The sequence below is a fragment of the Coturnix japonica genome, chromosome 7 (genome assembly GCF_001577835.2).
Source record: "Coturnix japonica isolate 7356 chromosome 7, Coturnix japonica 2.1, whole genome shotgun sequence".
NCBI classification, from domain to species: Eukaryota; Metazoa; Chordata; class Aves; order Galliformes; family Phasianidae; genus Coturnix; species Coturnix japonica.
This window is the reverse complement of record NC_029522.1, coordinates 31,149,414-31,168,363: the sequence shown is the minus strand read 5'-3', so window position 1 is coordinate 31,168,363 and position 18,950 is coordinate 31,149,414. Positions and strand designations below refer to the sequence as shown.

The following is an 18,950-nucleotide window of genomic DNA, read 5'->3' as shown; positions in this document are numbered from 1 at the left end:
AAGGGATTTAAACTGAAAGAGGGGAGGTTTAGGTCAGATGTTAGGAAATAATTCTTCTCTCAGAGGGTTTGGGGGGGCTGGCACAGGCTGCCCAGAGAAGCTGTGGATGCCCCATCCATGCAGGCACTCAAGGCCAGGCTGGATGGGTTCCTAGGCAGTCTAATCTAGTGGTTGGCAGCCCAGCCACAGCAGGGCCTTGGATCTAGGTGATCTCTGAGGTCCTTTTCTACCCAAGCTGTTCTATGATTTTACGCAGTGTTGTACTTTAAACAAGGGTACTTCATTAAGGATTTTAGTAATGTCATTGAGTTACTTTAAAATGGGCAACAAATTGTACTGGAATTTCAGTACTTTTCTGTAAGTACGAGGTTTGACTAAAATTATCTTAATTGTTAAGGATCTTAATGTGGAGGATTTGCATTGTAACATCACCCAGAAGCATTTCTGCTTTTACTTTGCAAAGAGATATTAAAATTTGTATGCTCCTATGATAGTTTTTGTATGAAAAGTTTTATTTTCTTTCTCCCTTTCAAACCACATTAAGAGAGAGCGCTATTTCCCCTTATATAGAAAGACACAAACACAAGAAAATTCTAAATACTGTTTTAGTACTTCTGTGTGGGCACACTTACAGCAGAAAGAGAAGTGTCATGATGGAGATCTGCTAATTTGATTGATGTTTTTTTATTTCTGACTGTTGGATCCATGCTTCTGTATTAACTTGCTTTGTGCTTGTGTGTTTTTTGTTTCAGCCTTTAATCTGGACAATGAACAGCCAGATTATGATATGGACTCTGAAGATGAAACCTTATTGAACAGACTAAATCGGAAGATGGAAATCAAGCCACTGCAGTTTGAAATAATGATTGACAGACTTGAAAAAGCCAGTTCTAGTCAGGTATTCTGCTATGTTAAGAAATGTCTAAAGTATTCTCATCTGTGAGTTTTCTGGCTGAGTAGTTCTCATTCATTGTTCAGTTTTATTTACTTGCTGCTAAGTACGCTCATGTGACTGGCACATGGCAGGCACATAGAAATTGCACTGCTGTCACTTGTTGTCAGTATTGGTAGAAGGAAAATAGGGGGAGGGAGGGAGAACAGGTGGGTGGGTGTGTGTGGTGGTGATAAGAGGAGATGGTTTTAAATTCTAATTCCCATCCATGATACTTTAGACGGGGACAACTTTACAACGGGAATACATCAGATACAACGGGAAAGTATCTGCTTTCACCTATATAGGCATGAAAGAAGCTGACAGTGGTTGGTAGGTGTACAGATCTGAGCATATCAGAGTCCATATCTTTTTGTTTTGCTTGGCACAGTGGGCATTGTCTTCAGTTTGGAGGTTAGAAGCACGGACAGTGAAGCAAAGCCTTTGTTGAGATTGAACCCTTGTGATATAAACTGCAGTGATGTAAGAAAGGAAGCTATGCTCCAGGAGCAAGCATGAGCTGCCAATTATTTTATCGCAAGGGTGCTAATATTTTAGTAGTTAAGTTCTTGAGGTGTTCCAGGAGACCACTGTCTGGAGAAAGGTCTTAAAAGCCAAAGCATGGCTCAAAAACTACATGAGAAGGACCAGGTTCTGAAAGGTAAGCTTGAAAAAATAAGTTATTTCTCAGCAAGATGGGCATTATGTGGGATGGAAACATCTGCTGCAGGATCTGTAGCTCTGCCACAGCTGCTTAATCTGATGTAGTTTGGTGTTACATTGTAAGAGGCAAGCTCTTGTGTTCTCTGCCTCTTTTGGAGAGCTCAGTGAGCACTGGGTAAAGAGATGTTACTATGTGGAGAGGATGGGATGTGAAGAAAAAATTGTCACATACATTAAAAGATGCACATGGAATATGTGGCACTTGGATCTTTTAGAGCTTTGCTGTTAGTGCCTCTATCCTGGCTTTCAGTTAAAGCAGCTGGTTACACTTTTCATGTTTTCTCCTTATGTTGCTTTCATTACTGATTGCTTGAGTAATGAAGTTAAAGAACCGGAAGACTGGTTTGATTTAACCAGGCTGGTGTCTGTTCTCATTAGGACAGATGCAGGATTGCTGTAACACTGCACGCTGTCATAAGTACAGGGGATTAGGAACCTTCTTTTCCCTCACCCTCCTCCATAAGCAGGTCCATTTTTTTCTTAGATCTATTTCTGCTATAGTTTGGGTTTTTATTCTGGCTACAACTACTACATCTACAGAAGCAGTGGTTAGACTTAAGGTGTCCTTATTTTTCTTCAATGTATTGTTTCTTTTTCTGATGATCCTAATGTAGAGTCAAGGTTTAACATAGTTTGAAATACTGTTTGCAAAGCTGCAAGTTCAAATTCAAGCTTCTTTTTGGTATTTTTTAAACATGGTGAAGATGAAGTTCTGTCAGGCTTCTGTTCTAAGTAATAAGAGATGTTTTTTTCTATTGTTTAATAAATAGGTTTAAGATCTGAATGTGTTAAACTCATACATTGGTTACTCAGTGATGGCTTTTATGTTTATTTGGTGTGATTTCAGTATAGAAGTATAACATATGACAAGAATGTACTTATTTAATTACCTGTGTTTTAACTACCTCCTACTGAAATAACTTGTGTAAGAAATGAATGTCTGTGTATCCCTGGGCTGTGATAAATACGGAAGGTCATTGTCTTTTTCTATCACAGAGTAAGCATTTTTGGGGGGAAAATATGGTAGTAATTTGCTTTAGAACATATCTTGATTTCACTGAAAGATTCTTTACTGTGTACAACATCAAACTGCAAGTAATCAGATGTTGATAATGTCTCACCAGTAAGATTTTTTTTTCCCCTTTATTTAGGGGAACAAAAAAAGTAAGTCAATGATTAGTCTGCTGATTGTGATTTGATAGTAAGTCATTTAGGCCCTGTGCTTGTAATGCTATCAACACTGCTTCAGTATTTTGTGAAGAGCAGATGAAGTTATGGACTTGTATAAAGGGTTCTGGGAGCTGATCGTACTGATCCAGAAAAGTCAGGAACTGTTTAAGTTTGGACAATCAGCTGGTGGCCTAAATGTTTGGATTTAAGTGAATATTCCTTTCTCCCTTGTACTAGAAAAGGATCAAGTTTATTTAGGAAGTGTGAAAGGCATTTGAATGTGCAGTGACTTTCTCCTTGCTTTACCCCGTCTCAACTGTGCCCTTTGCATTTTCTCTTTCAGCTCGTTACACTTCAGGAGGCTAAATTGCTGCTAAATGAGGATGACTACCTTATTAAGGCTGTATATGACTACTGGGTAAGAAAGCGTAAGAATTGCAGAGGGCCGTCTCTCATCCCCCAAATCAAGCAGGAAAAGAGGGATGGCTCCACCAACAACGACCCTTACGTTGCCTTTCGGAGGAGAACCGAGAAAATGCAGACAAGAAAGGTAAGTTGCCGTTTCAATCCTATGTGGCTAGGAACTATTTTGATTCCTTTCCAACAGATGGCAGAATCAGTCTGATGCTATCTGCAGTTCTTGATGTGATTGCTTGTCTGTATCAGTAGTTGCAATATTGGAGGACCCACCTCAATTTCAGATCTGTTCAGTGATGTAGTCAGTTTGTAATGTATCAGTTTTGTGTCCATTTAGTATGTGACAATTTCCCGGAAGGCTGGAAGTCCAAGGGTAATTTATAGGCTTGCATATTGCATTGGCGGAAGAGGGGAAATCTCTCTTCCTTTCACTATTAATAAACAATTCAAGTTTTGTATTCATATCATTAAGGAGGAAGTCCTATGTAAAATACTGGATAATTACAAAGTTGTATGTAGATACACATAACCTTATCGTGTGTAGAAACAAGGTTAAAGAAAACCTTTAGGGACAAAGTCATGAATTCCTTCTTGTGATGAGCTTCCCTTGGGCTGGGATGCAATATGAGTAGAAAAAACATGGAGAAAACGACTGAAGAGTTCCTTTTCAAGTTCAAAGATTTTCTTTTGCTTTTTGCGCTGTCTATCCCAACTAGATTGGGCCTTATGAAAAGTTTATCCTGATCTCATCGGCTCTCACTTTGAGCAGTGTTATGTGGGCTTTTTTTGCTGAACTAGTGCTAGTTATTCCCAGTGGGTTTTGCTTTTGGCATTAAGCAAATTTTATCTTTCAACAGAATCGAAAGAATGATGAAGCGTCTTATGAGAAGATGTTGAAGTTAAGAAGGGAGTTTAGCAGAGCCATAACAATTCTGGAGATGATTAAGAGGAGAGAGAAGACAAAACGCGAGTTACTGCATTTAACGTTGGAAGTTGTAGAGAAAAGGTAAGCTCACAAATTATGTCACTTATAACTCTAAGGTTTTACTTCTCATTAAATAGGTTTGATAACAGCTCCTGTGATTTATTCCTACATGGATGCTCTTCTTTTGCACACATGCATGGCTGGAGGCATGTATTACTTATGTAGACTTCAGAAGCTGAAACAGAAAGGTTTTTATGCAGCCTCTTTGCCTGTTCCTTGTTCCTCTGATGTTTCCCAGTGGAAATAGACTATTTTAATTAACTTTTTTTTTTTTTTTTAAGATACCATTTGGGTGATTATGGAGGTGAAATTCTCAATGAAGTGAAGCTTAACAGACCTGAAAAAGAGATGAGCACAACTGCATCCACTCTTCATAATGGAAATCATCACAAAGTTCAAGAATGTAAAATTAAGGTAATCTTCCTTCTGCTTCAAGTCTCCTGTTGCCTGTACCCTGCAGGTGTTTGCGTTAGAAAATTGTCTAGCAGATTGATATGCTTGCTGTGTTTAACATCTAATTTTTTTTCTCACCTAAATTTTAAAAGAATTGGCCATCACCCACCAAACAAACACCTCTGTGGTAGCCTTCATTTTTTTCTTCTCACAGTTCTGTCCCTTTCACTGTATGGTGATGTGAACATGAATGCTGTAAGCGTGCAAAAGAACAACACTGAGATGGCCAAGCAGTGAATTGTTTTCCCATTGACAGGCACTTAGAGCACTGCCTTTTTCCTGTACTATTGTCCATGAGTACTGGTTAGCCCTCAGTGCAAAGACAGTCTGCTGATTTACAGCAAGAATACTGGAGGATTCTAGGAGCTGTTTGGAATTGTTGGAGTGCTATAAAACACTCATCTGTAAAGCTCGGGAGTTGAAGCCCTTTTGAAGTTTGTATTTAGCACCTGCGACACCCAGTGGTCACTGGATGTAGTACAGATCCCTTCCCTTTCTCTGCTGGGAATTGTGCCTGCTGTTTCTCATCTCTGGTTTATGAAGCTGAACTGGAGTTAGTTTCAGTCAGGCAGCTACTGACAAGTGGTAATTTGGGGGAAGAATTAAAGAGTTTTTCAAAAAGCTTCTCTGGCTTTTACTCATTAATTGAAAAATTTGGAAGAGAAAGTAATCATTAATTGGAGAGCTTTGAAGCTGTAAAACGTTTGTGTTCAAATAACAGTTTAATATTGCTGCAGTTGCTTACTTGATTGCTGGAGAGGATTAATGTTAACAAAATCTTAAAAATTAAATAAAAACATTGCAAAAACTAGTAGCATGAGATCTTACAAGAAACACAAGCCATGTGAGAACTGGAGAACATAGAATGTTTCTTGTGAACAGATTTGAGCAATTAAGAAAACAGTAAATTCTTGGCATAGAAAACTGAGACCTCAGAAAGCAATTGAAATAGGCTTTCCAATTACAGTATCCTGAGAGTGATGAAAAGAAAGGAACCTCTTAATGTAGTCACATAGCATGAAAGCTTTCAGTTTACTAATAAACTTCTGTAAAGACAATTGGAAGTAAGGTTTTGAGGTCTCCAGATGCTTTGAATAAATTTTGCAGTGTATCTGATATTGTCCACTAGTGCAGCATGTTGAGAGGCCCTGGAAGATGAGCAGTCATGTTTTTCTAAGCCATGAGGTGAAGAAACAATATTAATTACATGCTTTTATTTGTTGGAACTCTTCCTGTTTTTCACAAACAGCATCCTCATCATTCATCTCTAAAGGAGGAGATATCAGATGTTGTACGTCAGAAGAAGAAGTATCTGAAGAAACCGAAAATGGAGTGTGTGGTAACTGCTCAACAGCCCTCTGCTGAGCCCTTGCCTGTTATCAACAAGAGTGATATCAAGCAGTATGACTTCCACAGCTCAGATGAAGATGAGTTCCCGCAGGTAACAGTCCATTACAATTTCTTTTAGCCTACAGAAAGTGGAGAACTCAGCTATCTGGAATATGGACAGGATAGCTTGAAGTGGAGAATAACTGTGTTGGACAGTTTGCAGAAGCTCTTTGAGTTTATTTCATCTTCCAAATTGTGTTTTGGAGAACTTTATATATTATATAAACCAATATTTATAAAATATGTCAAATGCAAACTTGTATAAAAATACGCTTTTACCATATTAGTCAATTGGATGCTATATATTGTATATTTTAATATCTGTATTATATACATATGGCAGTTGGAAGAATAACTTTGCTTTCTGGCTTAGGTACCCTCACCGGTATCAGAAGCAGAAGAGGAAAATGATCCTGATGGACCCTGTGCTTTCAGGAGAAGAGCAGGATGCCAGTATTATGCTGTAAGGCTAACTGCTGTCGCATTTAGTGTGTTGGGTGTTCTTGTTTTGTTTTTGTTTCATTGTCATATTGTCAGCGGAATAGTTCTTTTAGTCCCTTTTCGTTATGAAAATCTTGGTGATGGTGACTCCAAAGAAAATCTGAGTTTTTCACAAGAATGTTTTTCCTTGTGCTGTTCCTCTGACTTCCTAAAGGTAACACAAAGCATTGCCAGCAGCCTAGTTCAACCACTGTTTGAATGGGAGGACTCCCACCCCTTCCATATGTTCCCCTTGGTTCTCCTAACACATCCTTTGTTCCCAGCTTATAAAGCTCATGGGATGCTACTTGTCTTAGTTCTCAGATGTGGGCGCGTTAATTGGAGTTGGTTGTAAAAGCAAAATAAAATTTGTGACTGTATGGTCTTTAAGGCTGCCTATTATAACTCACTGGAGAAGTAACTGAGTTGCCAGGTTGTCTGCTCCAGAAGCCCAGACAACCTCCCTGAGTACTCAGGTTAGATCACAGGCATCTCCTACAAGTTGTGTTGCAAGTTGTTTGCACAACTCAAATGTGTGCTGGCATCTGCTTCTGTTCCTGCCATGCAGGTGTTTTGCTATTGTGATCACTCAGAGAATACCACAAACTACTTTGTGTTTTCAGAAATGTGCAAAATTGTCTCTCCTTTATTCTTTCCAGCCTCGTTTGGACCAAACTAATTCTTCCTATGAAAATGCAGAATTGGCAGAATTGGACAAACTGAGGTTCAGGCATTGCCTTACAACCCTTACAATTCCAAGAAGGTGTATAGGATTTGCAAGAAGACGAGTTGGCAGGGGTGGAAGGTACGATTGCATTGTTTTCACTCTGTTTCCCTTCAAAGTATAAAAGCATATATATATATGAGACATAAATAACATCCTTTCTTTTTCCATCTCTTAAATCAGGGTTATAATGGACCGAATATCCACAGAACATGATCCTGTCTTGAGACAGATTGACCCGGAAATGCTGAATAGTTTTTCAAGCTCTTCCCAGACTTTAGACTTTTCTTCTAATTTTTCACGGACCAATGCTTCCAATAAACATTGTGAAAACAGACTGTCCCTTTCTGAAATACTAAGCAATATCAGATCATGTCGACTGCAGTGTTTTCAGCCAAGGCTACTAAATCTACAGGACAGCGATAGTGAAGAATGTACCTCAAGGAAACCAGGGCAGACTGTGAATAACAAAAGAGTTTCTGCAGCATCTGTAGCTTTATTGAACACCAGCAAGAATGGCATATCAGGTAGGCAGAAGGATTTTAACTCTTATGGAACTTCAAATAGTAAGTTCTGGTGCTTTTGTTCTTGGGACGGGACTGAAACCATCTTAACTAATGATGTGTAACTAAACCCAATGATACAAGGTGACTCTTATGTATTTCTTAGAGATTTTAAGTTCTTCTCCTCCTGCTTTAATTGCAGTTCAGATAGAATCATGATAAAGTGGTGGACTTAAAACATGTGAGATGCGAAGGAGGGATTCTGTTTGCATGGCAGCATTGCTTACATGTAGTTTATCAGCATAACCTTATTTAAGGAGTGAATTATGATGGGGATTTCCTTCTCCCCTAAGGTCGATGTCAAACTCCCACACATAGTGCAGCTGTCTTTTACCATTCAGTTTTGTGACCTGACAGCTCCAGATGAGCAAGACGGCAATTCACGTATGCTTTAAGCTAAAACATAAACAGTAGAATCTTCAAGACTCTACTCTGGATATAGAATCACTTAACTTGTAATAAAACTTACCAGAAGTAAAAAACTGTTTTAAGTTCGCATTAGCAGTCTCAAATACAACTAATATATGAAGCAAGTGATTTATTTAAAGCAAGTGACAATGTTAAAATTGATGCTACTGTAAGAATGCAGGATTCTTTAAAATACTGGATGGTTGGAGACGTGCCAGAGGAGATCTCTTACCAAGCATCAACAAGCATTTGAGTGTTTTCCCACTCTATTGTGTGCATACAGAACTTGGTATTGTAAAACAAGATAATTGGGTGACACAGTAGGCTGATTCTAAATCCCATAATTAACGTCATGTGGATATGGAAGGGGCCCATCTCTTTTAAAGTCAGTTGCTGCACAGTCATTGCAACCTTTATACTGTGCTCTCTTATGAAGGGATTTGCACAAGAATATTTTTTCTGCTGTATGAAGAGAATAGCCGTAATGTGCCACGGTGATATCTTGTATAATTATTTTTGTGAAGAGCTTGAAAGGCTGGAGAGTTGCACCTGTAATAGAAAGGAGCAGTTTTGTTTGATGGGATTATTGGTAAGAATTAAGCAGTGTTAAAGCAAATGCAGGTGGCAGAAAGGAATTTGTCAAGGATGTGAAAGATGGTAATGAATGCAATTTATTTTGTATGATCCTGATGATCTCTGTGAAGACTGTTCAGATGTGAGCAGAGATTACTCAGCAGTTGGAGTGCACTATGCAGGGAAATGTTTGGTTTAGGAAGACCTTTTTGTTTCCATATTCAGACTACAAAACAGATCCTGTAATTCTACTAAAGGGTCAGGTGCAATAAAGCAACAACAGTGTTTGCTGTGTAACTGAGCCAAGATGAGGCACTGCTGTTTTACATTTGGTACGTAGTGAGTAACAAGAGAGTTTTAGCAGGGTGGGTCTGAGTGTGGTTGTGTGTGTAATAGACATAGGTACCACTGCTGCATTTGTTAAGGCAGATCTTGGGAGATGGTTGTTCACTTCAGTTATTTGTTTTTAAAGTTACCTCCACATTACATTTTTACTTCTGTATTGATGAAGCAATTGCTGCACTGCTATTTCCCCAATGCAAGGCATTATGCAAACAGAAACAAAGACTTCAAAACTGCATGGCTAGTTTTGTCATAAAGGTGCCTAATCAGTGTGTGAATAAAGAAGCTCTGTTCCAAGCTAAATTTTTTTCTTGCTTGTGCTCTAACAAGGGAGACAAGGTCCCTAAAACAATCTTATCGCTTCAGTCAGTTGTGTAAACTTTCAGCAGGCTTACGTGCTGCACCTGGGAAGCAAATGTGGTCTCTTTGCCAAAGCCAGCTCTGGAAGGATTCTGTTTAATAAATGAGATAAGCTGATGATGAGGATAAGCAATGTATGAGAGGGGTTGCAAGGAACTTGTTGATGGTGCAACTTACTTTGGCAAAATAGTGCTTAGCTGGCTGGCTGAATTCCTAGACTGCAACTCATCTTGCTTGTGGGACTGAAGTGAGAATTAGGCTGTAGGCAAAATCTTCAGCAGTTTGCCAGTACACACTGCATCATCTGCCAGTGCCTGGGAGCCACTCAGACAGCCGGCTGCTTAGTTACTGTGTCCATAGATACGAAAGACAACTGGAGATGATGGCGTTCTGAGGTACAGAATTCTGTGTATGGAGCAGGCGTTTACTTTTCAGAGGTTATCTGTTGAGAAATAAATATCATGCAGGAATAATTAGATTAATGGGGTACTGTTCTAGTGGGGCAGCCTGATCGATGATCTTTGATTAAAGCTCCTAAGAGCCATGACATCATAACCTAGGCCGAAGATGTCCAGGAGAGGAAACCATAAACTCTCACATTGACTTTTTGTAGTATTTTGTAGTATTTCAGTATGTACAGACTGTGGTTAAATGGGAATACTGATATTAAGCAGTGCAAACTGAAATACTGGGCAATAGAAGCTTTAATGAAAAGTAGAACCATGGAATCATAGAATGGCCTGGGTTGAAAAGGACCATAATGATCATCCAGTTTCAGCTCCCCTGCCAAATGCAGGGCTGCCAACCAGCAGCTCAGGCTGCCCAGAGCCACATCCAGCCTGGCCTTGAATGCCTGCAGGGATGGAGCATCCACAGAATGCTTGCACTTGGCCATGACCTTAAAGGCTGCCTTGGAGCATTGTAGAAGTTGGGTTTGTCTTTAGGAGCCTTCAGTTGTTTGATTTGGCAAAATGAAAGGATGGTAGGTGTGCTAATGAGTGTCTGCTTTCTTCATAAGGTTAACAGCAGAGTTCAGTGTGACTGAGTAAAACCCTGCTGATAGGTACTGGCCTGGCTGGAGCTGAGATGTATGAATGCAGAAGCAATTAGGATGCTGCTGTGCTGATCAGCCCTGTACCCTGCAGCTGTGTTCCATGGCTTCCTGGTCTGTGTCAAACTGGAAGGGGGGAGAGAGCATTTAACGTGTAGCCCTGCCCTAAACTGAGTGATGGTCAGTTTGACTCAGCAACTTAGAGTTGAGATAAATGCCCTTGTACTGCAGATGAATAATAGCTGATGAAGGCTAAATGCATTTTAGGTATTTATTTGCATGAAATTGACTTTGTTCTTGAACAGAACAGAAGGCGTTACAGAATTTGGTGCCTTGGAACTTAAAAATAGAATTACATACATACGTAATGTTCCATAATGCTGTTCTTGGCTCTGTTGCCTTTAGTAACATAACACATTTTGGGAGACTGTTGTGAGGAAGCTTAACAGGTTTAGCTGACTGAACTTTGAGTTAAGAGCTTGTAGTAAGAGGGGAAGAGGCTTCAGCGGGATCTAAGTACAGCTAACTGGGGGGGAAAGCTTGATTTTTAGAATATGTTGGAAATAATGATAAAATCCCAAGAATCTAATAGGGTGAATAACGTAAATCGCTGAACATTTTAAGTGCTCTGCCAGCCTGGCTGACACTTGTGTTAATGGTGAAGCAGCAGAGAAGTAATTTCCCATGTAATTTGTCAACAGTCAGTCTGCATTTTGGCTCTTACAACAGAATTTCAGCACAAGGGTGAGTACTTACAGCTAGGAAACAGAGGAGCCAGGCCCTGAAAGACAGCTCAATTAAATGTAATTGTTGTCTCACTGTCTCTTGGTGAGATGAATTATATTCCTGCGGCATCCAGGTGTTGGAGATGGATGACAGCTTTGGTCTTTGAAGTATGTAGTTCAAAATACTGAAGTGTAGTTAATGGGAATCTTTGAAAAGTGAATTCTCTTTTTCCTTGCTCCTGGGAGAACTTAGTTCCAGAGTTGCTTTGACTGCACAAAACTCAGGTTTAGCATTAAACACCTGCTGGTGTTTTGACTTTATCATATTTGCAGTTCTTGAGGTAGGGAGGAATATTGGGAACAGCTTTTCTTGTCTCCACCATTCCCATACTGACTTGTTGGGAGTGTGATACTACTGGGGTTGTGTTAACCAAGGTCTCATGAGTGATCAAAACCATTATGGCACACAGCATCTTTCTTTAAAAGGAAAAAGAGGTTGATAGAGAACGACCTGTTCAGGTCAGTCCTAAGCAGTCCCTTCAGGAGGAAAAAAAAGTGTGAAAGTGGGAAATTAGAAAATTTTCTATAAGCTTTTGCTTGAAGGTATTGAGAGAAAACTCCCAAGGATAGAAGTTGCTTAAAAAACATGGAAGCCATGAATCCTTCTGTTATGAACTGAATCAGTGTTAAAAGAACACAGTGAACAAATTTAGTTTGGTCTCTCTGTTGTGTATCAGTGTATGAAGATCTTTGCAAGCATCCGGCACAGTGTATGTTTTCACCCACTGGTTATCCAGCACTGGCCCATTCTTGTATCTGTGATGTGGTTGCTCTGTGCAGACCTGTTTAACACTGACTTCCCTTTCCTTTCTGTAGTAACAGGGGGTATCACAGAAGAACAATTTCAGACACATCAACAGCAGTTAGTTCAAATGCAGAGGCAACAACTTGCCCAGCTTCAACAGAAACAACAATCTCAGCATTCCTCGCAACAGACACATCCAAAAGCACAGGTATTGTACCTGACATTGTCATATGTTCCTGTATTCCTTTTTGCTTGCTGTGATTTTTCTCTCTGTCATAAGCTAAATATCGTAGAATCCCAGAATGGCCTGGGTTGCAAAGGCCCACAGTGCTCATCCAGCTCCAACCCCCTGCTGTGTGCAGGGTCACCAACCAGCAGCCCAGGCTGCCCAGAGCCACATCCAGCCTGGCCTTAAATGCCTCCACACTCTGATAAATATGTAAAGATTTAGAAGTAGACTTTTAGTAGTTTTTAGAACGTAAGATGGGTTTTGGTCAAAATGCTTTTCCAGTTTGCTTTATAGTGCTCAAAAGATAATTAATGCTGTAGCTATCGCAAATACCTTTCATATTTCTTCTGCTTTTGAATCAGCTGATGTTCTAAGTTTCAACACCCAAACCTCTTGTGTTTGCTAGGTGTGTAGTTTTATTTTGTTGTCTTAGTAGCGTATCGTGGCTGTGTTTTTAGACTTCATGTTTTAATGTGTTAATTGTGTCCATGTAAAAACAGCCAGTGGTCTGTCAAGTGACATGAATAGTCATGGGATTTATCTTGCTGTGTGTGTAGAAGTGCTCTGGAGAGACTTCTTTGTAAAACAACTTCATGTAATAATGCATTGTTACAAACAGAAGTGAAGAGAGTACTATAAACTCATTGCTTCTAAGAGGAGAATGTTGGTTTCACATATACTAACTTGAATTTTGAGAACTTCTCCGCACTTCTGAATTCTACACATTATTTCATTTGTAATTCCTTGCAAGGGAAGAACACCTGTATTCTGTTGAGCTTAGTTGTCTGATAAAGAAAATCTAAAAGCTGCTGTCTAGGTATATTTTAAGCATTTTATATCTAGTTTCCAGTGCTGGAAGCTCCTCTCCCCTTGGTGTTTTCTACTTATGAGGGTTTCTTTAATAGTGGCTATTGATGGTGCTTTTTTGTAAAGCTTTGGGTTTGCATACTTAAATAAAATGGCTGAACTTCAGATTTTTAAGAGGATGAACATGGTTGGAGAGGATTTCCTCATTTAATATAAAATCCAGAATGATAGAGTGATAATCAGAATAGCCCAGGTTGGAAGGGACCTCAAGGATCACAAAGCTCCAGCCCCCTCGCTGCAGGCAGGGCCACCAGCTTCCACATTGAATATCAGCCCAGGCTGCCCAGGTCCCCATCCAACCTGGCCTTGAACACCTCCAGGTATGGACGGGGCATCACAGCCTCTTTGGGCAGCTGTGCCAGCACCTCACCACTCTCAGAGTACAGAATTTCCCTCTGATATCCAGCCTAAATCTGCCCTCCTTCAACTTAACCATTTCCCCTTGTCCTGCTGTTACCTACCCTTCCAAAGAATTGGCTCTCCTGTTTATGGGCTCCCTTTAGGTACTTAAAGGCTGCAATTAGGTCACCCTGCAAGCCTTCTTTTCTCCAGGCTGAATGATGAGAGTGTGTGTACATCCAGAATTCAGTAGGTGATTATGCTTTGGAATGAATTACTCCATGAGAATGAATGTGCTGTGAATGATGAGAATTCTGTAGATTTAGGTTAGTGTGGTTTTTTTTCTGTGCAGATACAGAGGAGACAGCTTAGGCCATAGTAACCATCCAGTAGGAAACTTCTCAAACACATTAACAGATGTTGTTCTTCACTTCTTACTTGGATAATTATAAATAAAAAAATGTTTTTTTATTCCCCCAGGGCTCCAGCACCTCTGACTGTATGTCAAAAACACTTGATTCAGCCAGTGCCCACTTTGCTGCATCCGCAGTGGTCAGTGCGCCTGCTCCTGGTCGCAGTGAGGCAACGAAGGAACAAACCCCCAGCCACAACAACATTAATGGTGTTGTCCAGCCTTCAGGTGATGATTTCTTAAAACTCGTGGTCTTGTGCAGAACAGAGAACGTGCCAAATGATCTTATTTTGTTTCTCCAAAATACTGTGTTTCAGTGTATTTTACTGTTACTGAAGGTTTTAAATGTTAGATATTTTTTGTGCTGTGGCATGTGTATCAGTTTGGTAATAAAAACTGTCAATGCTTTTTGACCTTTGGGAGAATGTTCTTCATTTTCTCTTATAGGCTTTATCCTCTAATAATATTTTGTGATCAGAGTGATACTTGATAGTGTTTTAAGATTCCTCCCAAATTCAAGCACTAGTACATAAGTTCATAAGTTGCTATTCACTGCCTTGCTCCCGAGCTCTGTTTCTGACCGTCCCTGATAGGAGGCAGCAATGCCAGCCATGTTGGTGCAGTTGCTGTGTTACTGAGAGAAATGGTCTTTGAAACTTGAATTATAAAATTATTTTATAGTAATTTGTAGTTTTAATAGCTGATGGTGTGATTAGTTTTATAGACCTTCTGCTAGGCTGAATAGTGAAATAAGTAGAAGTGTGAGGGGGAGAGCAGTGCAACACAGCTGAATAAAATCAATATACTGGAACTGATCCAGTAAAGAAAAGGGCAACTGTGTATAACTTGCTGAAATATCAGATCTGAGAGTGTAATGTTTTGAGGGATACAGGATCAGGTGTATGTGTGTGTACCATGTATCAGCACGATAGCCTTACAGTTGATGAAAAATATTGCAGATATGCATATAAAATTAGATTTGTGTTACTGTTCCAAGGCTGTAGATGTCACTGATGTAAAACAGCCATTCCAGCTTCAGATAGGAAGATTTAAATTAGGACATATTGACTAAAACCAGCTTTTTGTAGGAATAGGGAGAAATGTTCTTAGACCCAGTTTTTTTTTTTTCCATCAGTGAATAGGAAGAGGAATCCTGAGAGCCACCAGTTTGAGTATGTGCTGTGCTTGATTGTAGCTAGAGCCTGAAGTTCTCCCACCATCTGAATACAGACAGCACTGCTTTGTAAGCTGGGAGGGGTCCTGTACTCCTCATTCTGTTGCCTTGAAGACCCAAGTAACTCATGGTGGTGCCAGTCAGATAAGGGAGGAGGTGATTCAAAGCATCAGAACTTGGCTTCTCACTCAGTCTCTATAGTTGCCTGGCTAAGCTGTGGTCCCATATGATGTACTTTTATGGGGAATGCTGCACTTTAAGACTCCTAAATTGAAGTGCATGAAGTTGGAAAATATAAAAGCTCTTTGACACTACAGACTCTTCCACTTTCTGATGTCTTTGTGAATGAAGCAAACAAAAAAAAACCCCCACTTTTAAAATACTCCTAAGCTTGACTGGAAAGAATTCTAAGACTTTTCATCTGTTTGAGTCCTTAAAGCAGTTAACACAGGGATGATTCCAGTGACTCACATGCTTAAATCATTACTGTTGAGATTTAACCTTTTGTCTTTAAATCTAAATGGCATGTTTTAATTAAAAACATTTGCTTTGCAACAGGAACCTCTAGAACGTTGTACTCCACCAACATGGCTTTATCATCCAGCCCAGGGATTTCAGCTGTACAGCTTGTAAGGACAGTTGGCCACACCACCACAAACCACTTAATTCCAGCGTTGTGCACAAGCAGCCCTCAAACACTTCCCATGAACAATTCTTGCCTGACTAATGCAGTGCACCTCAACAATGTCAGCGTTGTTTCTCCAGTCAATGTGCATATTAATACAAGGACTTCAGCACCATCGCCAACAGCCTTAAAACTTGCCACAGTTGCTGCCAGTATGGACAGAGTGCCAAAGGTAACTCCTAGCAGTGCCATCAGCAGTATAGCAAGGTAAGCGCAGAGCAAGTTAGAGCACAGATTCCAGTTAAAACTTCTGCCAGTTTGGAGCACACTAGTTTTGGTCGTCTTCCATTGTGTTTAAGTGGCTTCATTCTAACCATTTTCATTTGTCCCTTCTTATTCAGCACTTGCCAAGTAGATTCTTTCAAACTCTCCATGTGTTCTCTCTGCAGCTATATGTACCCATAATGTAAGATGCAGGCTGGCATATCTATTTTATACATATGTATGTGTGCATACACGTTTTGAATTCAAAATAGAAAACAGATATAAGCCAGTCTGTCTCTTACTATGCATGCCTTTATAATGTATAATTATTTTCATTTACGAGTACTTAGCCAGTACTTAAGTGTTCCACAGGAGTGGCAGTGGCTTGTAGCTGATTATGTTTTGCAAATGACAGCATTTGGGCTCTGTTGTAAAGGTCTCTGCTGGATTGTATGATGCTTTAAAAGCAAAAAAGAAATACTTGTCTATAGGTTAAGAAAGCAGAAAAAGAGCATTAGCTTTATCCATTATGGATTATTTCATGACATATCCAGAGTTGTTAAAAAGAGCTTTTGAGATGGAGAACCACACGTATAGTACAGTCCCTGTGCAGAGAGTGGAAAAGCTGTTTTTAAATTAGCAATTGCTTTAAAGCGTATTCCTGTATCATTAGTGCCTTTAGCTCTTGTTTCCATCGAGTCACAGGGGTGTTTCAAGTCAAGTCAGCATATGCCTGAAAAAGAACCATCTTAGCTGAATAGACCTAAGGCTCCTCTACAGGGGATGGTAATAAAGTCAGAAAGAAATTAGAATTTTTTTTGTGCTGAAACTGAACTGGAAAAAAATAGTTCACAAATGGAATAATTGGTAGCTGTTGCACAAGTCCTAATGGCATACCGTGACTCTGTTCCTTCAGGAGACTTATTATTATCTGTAATTTGGGCTGGTAATTTATAGTTAAATGCATTGAAGTTGGGACATCTCTGCTAATACTCTTGTAGAAGGAACTGCAATGTTCATGGGGTTAAAGCCATTCTTAAACCACCAGTATTTCAGCTTTAAATGGTCTGTTTCTATCTAGTGTGTATGTTAAGGTTTGTCCATAGCCATGTAAGAGCACAGAGCCTGTAAGAAATCACTGAAATTGCATAAGGAAATATCCGTGTTCTACCTGTAATTGTGGAATGCTTCTTTTGTTACAGAGAGAACCATGAACCAGAGCGGCTGGGTTTGAACGGCATAGCAGAGACAACAGTAGCAATGGAAGTGACATAACCTCAAATCAGTGTCTCAACCTGTGCTAACGGTGTAGTCATTTATATTCCAACCGAATGCAAAATACAGCACTCTGTGGATCACAGAGAACTAAAATGGACCTAAATGGACTATCCTTATATCGTGTATTAAGTCGATATATAATGTAAATTTTGTAAAATTGGGAGAATCACTACCTTGTAAAATAGTTTATTTGTATCATCAATATTATTTCTGTTACTTGAATAGTAGATATTCATCATCATGCTTTTGCACTTGAATTTGCAACTGAATGGATTAAAAAATAATTCTTTAATGGGATCATGAGCATGAAATGGGATCCTGCATCACTTGTTTTAACTATTTATTTTGCCATGTTTACATTTTGTATCTTGTACAAATAAATCCAACTTTGTGTCTAAAAAAAGAAGTTAAAGATTCATAGCTAGGAGACAAAATTCTTGTAATTTTTTTCTAAAGGAAATGTAAAGTTTTCACTTGGTTCATTTTGTTTCACAATTTGACTAGATGGACTTTTTGGTAAATACTTTAGTGGCATTTCACTGTCAAATATGAAGTTCAAGGCAAAATAGTATTTTCTATTACTGTGCAGGGGAAAGGGATGGATCGATACATGCAAATTTAATGTAGTAACTCACTTTTCCATATATTTTGAATGTATATTTCTATTTATAATACCAGTTTATAAAAAATAATTACACAGGAAAAAAAAAAGCTGACTAGGAAAATTATGCATCTGACACATATAAAATTGTGCAGATAAGAGAAAATTTTCAACCAATGACATTTTATCCGAAGACTGCATATTTTAACCGGCTTTAAAACTGTAACACACCACGTAAAGGACATTTTACCAGGTATGTATTGCATTATATATCATTGCAATAATTATTGGATGTCTAGATATCGAGCCATCCCAGGTGGTGGGGGGGAGGGAGGGTTGTGGCAAGATCGTCTTTTCAATTTTGGAGAGTTTTCCTGTGGCTACAAGGCAAGTAACGGGTTGGAAAAAGTCTGACTGTAAGCGTTGGACACCTTCGTAGTGTAGTGTTTTAGTGACTTTTTTTATACGGTTCTTGTAAATTAGATACGTGTAGTGGTGTTTCCGAATGTTTGTTTATGCACTAGTTCAGACAACTTTCCCTGTTACTTGTTCTTGATAAGTGAAAACTGCAGGGAAATAAAAATACATATCAAAACATGGACACGTTGCTTATGTGTTTATTTCATGCAAGTGTAAGTTTCAGACAGTGTTAATGGTCTTTTGATGATGACTTTGGCCACGGTGCACGTATTTAATTCAGCAGGAGGTTTCAGTGTGTGTGATTGTCTTGTTTCTTAAAGCGTGTGGTAGGGAAGGATCGTCCTGCAGTTGGAACCCGAGACTTGGAAGTAATCAGGGTAAGGAACAGCTGCATGTTCTGCCAAAGGAACCTCAGAGGGTGGAGCAGGTTGCCCAAGGAGGCTGTGGATGCCCCATCCCTGCAGGCATTCAAGGCCAGGCTGGATGTGGCTCTGGGCAGCCTGGGCTGCTGGTTGGTGACCCTGCACACAGCAGGGGGTTGGGACCAGGTGGTCGCTGTGGTCATTTCCAACCCAGGCCGTTCTGTGATTCAGTGAACTGTCACCCTTGTCTAGGCTGACATGGACACGTGCTCTTTTCCCA

At 39.6% G+C, this 18,950-nt stretch overlaps 1 protein-coding gene across 1 annotated transcript in view; it reads left to right on the top strand.

Moving 5' to 3' along the window:
* The window catches only part of EPC2 (enhancer of polycomb homolog 2), a 38,315-nt gene extending 19,826 nt beyond the window's left edge, over positions 1-18,489 (top strand). The window contains exons 3-14 of the mRNA XM_015869267.2: positions 753-898; positions 3,168-3,374; positions 4,099-4,247; positions 4,508-4,640; positions 5,929-6,120; positions 6,442-6,531; positions 7,208-7,353; positions 7,456-7,799; positions 12,171-12,307; positions 14,015-14,174; positions 15,679-16,012; positions 17,212-18,489. Coding sequence (XP_015724753.1) covers positions 753-898; positions 3,168-3,374; positions 4,099-4,247; positions 4,508-4,640; positions 5,929-6,120; positions 6,442-6,531; positions 7,208-7,353; positions 7,456-7,799; positions 12,171-12,307; positions 14,015-14,174; positions 15,679-16,012; positions 17,212-17,284 — 2,111 coding nt within the window. The 3' untranslated portion in view covers positions 17,285-18,489. The remainder of the gene's footprint in view (positions 1-752; positions 899-3,167; positions 3,375-4,098; positions 4,248-4,507; positions 4,641-5,928; positions 6,121-6,441; positions 6,532-7,207; positions 7,354-7,455; positions 7,800-12,170; positions 12,308-14,014; positions 14,175-15,678; positions 16,013-17,211) is intronic.
* Positions 18,490-18,950: the final 461 nt, after the last annotated feature.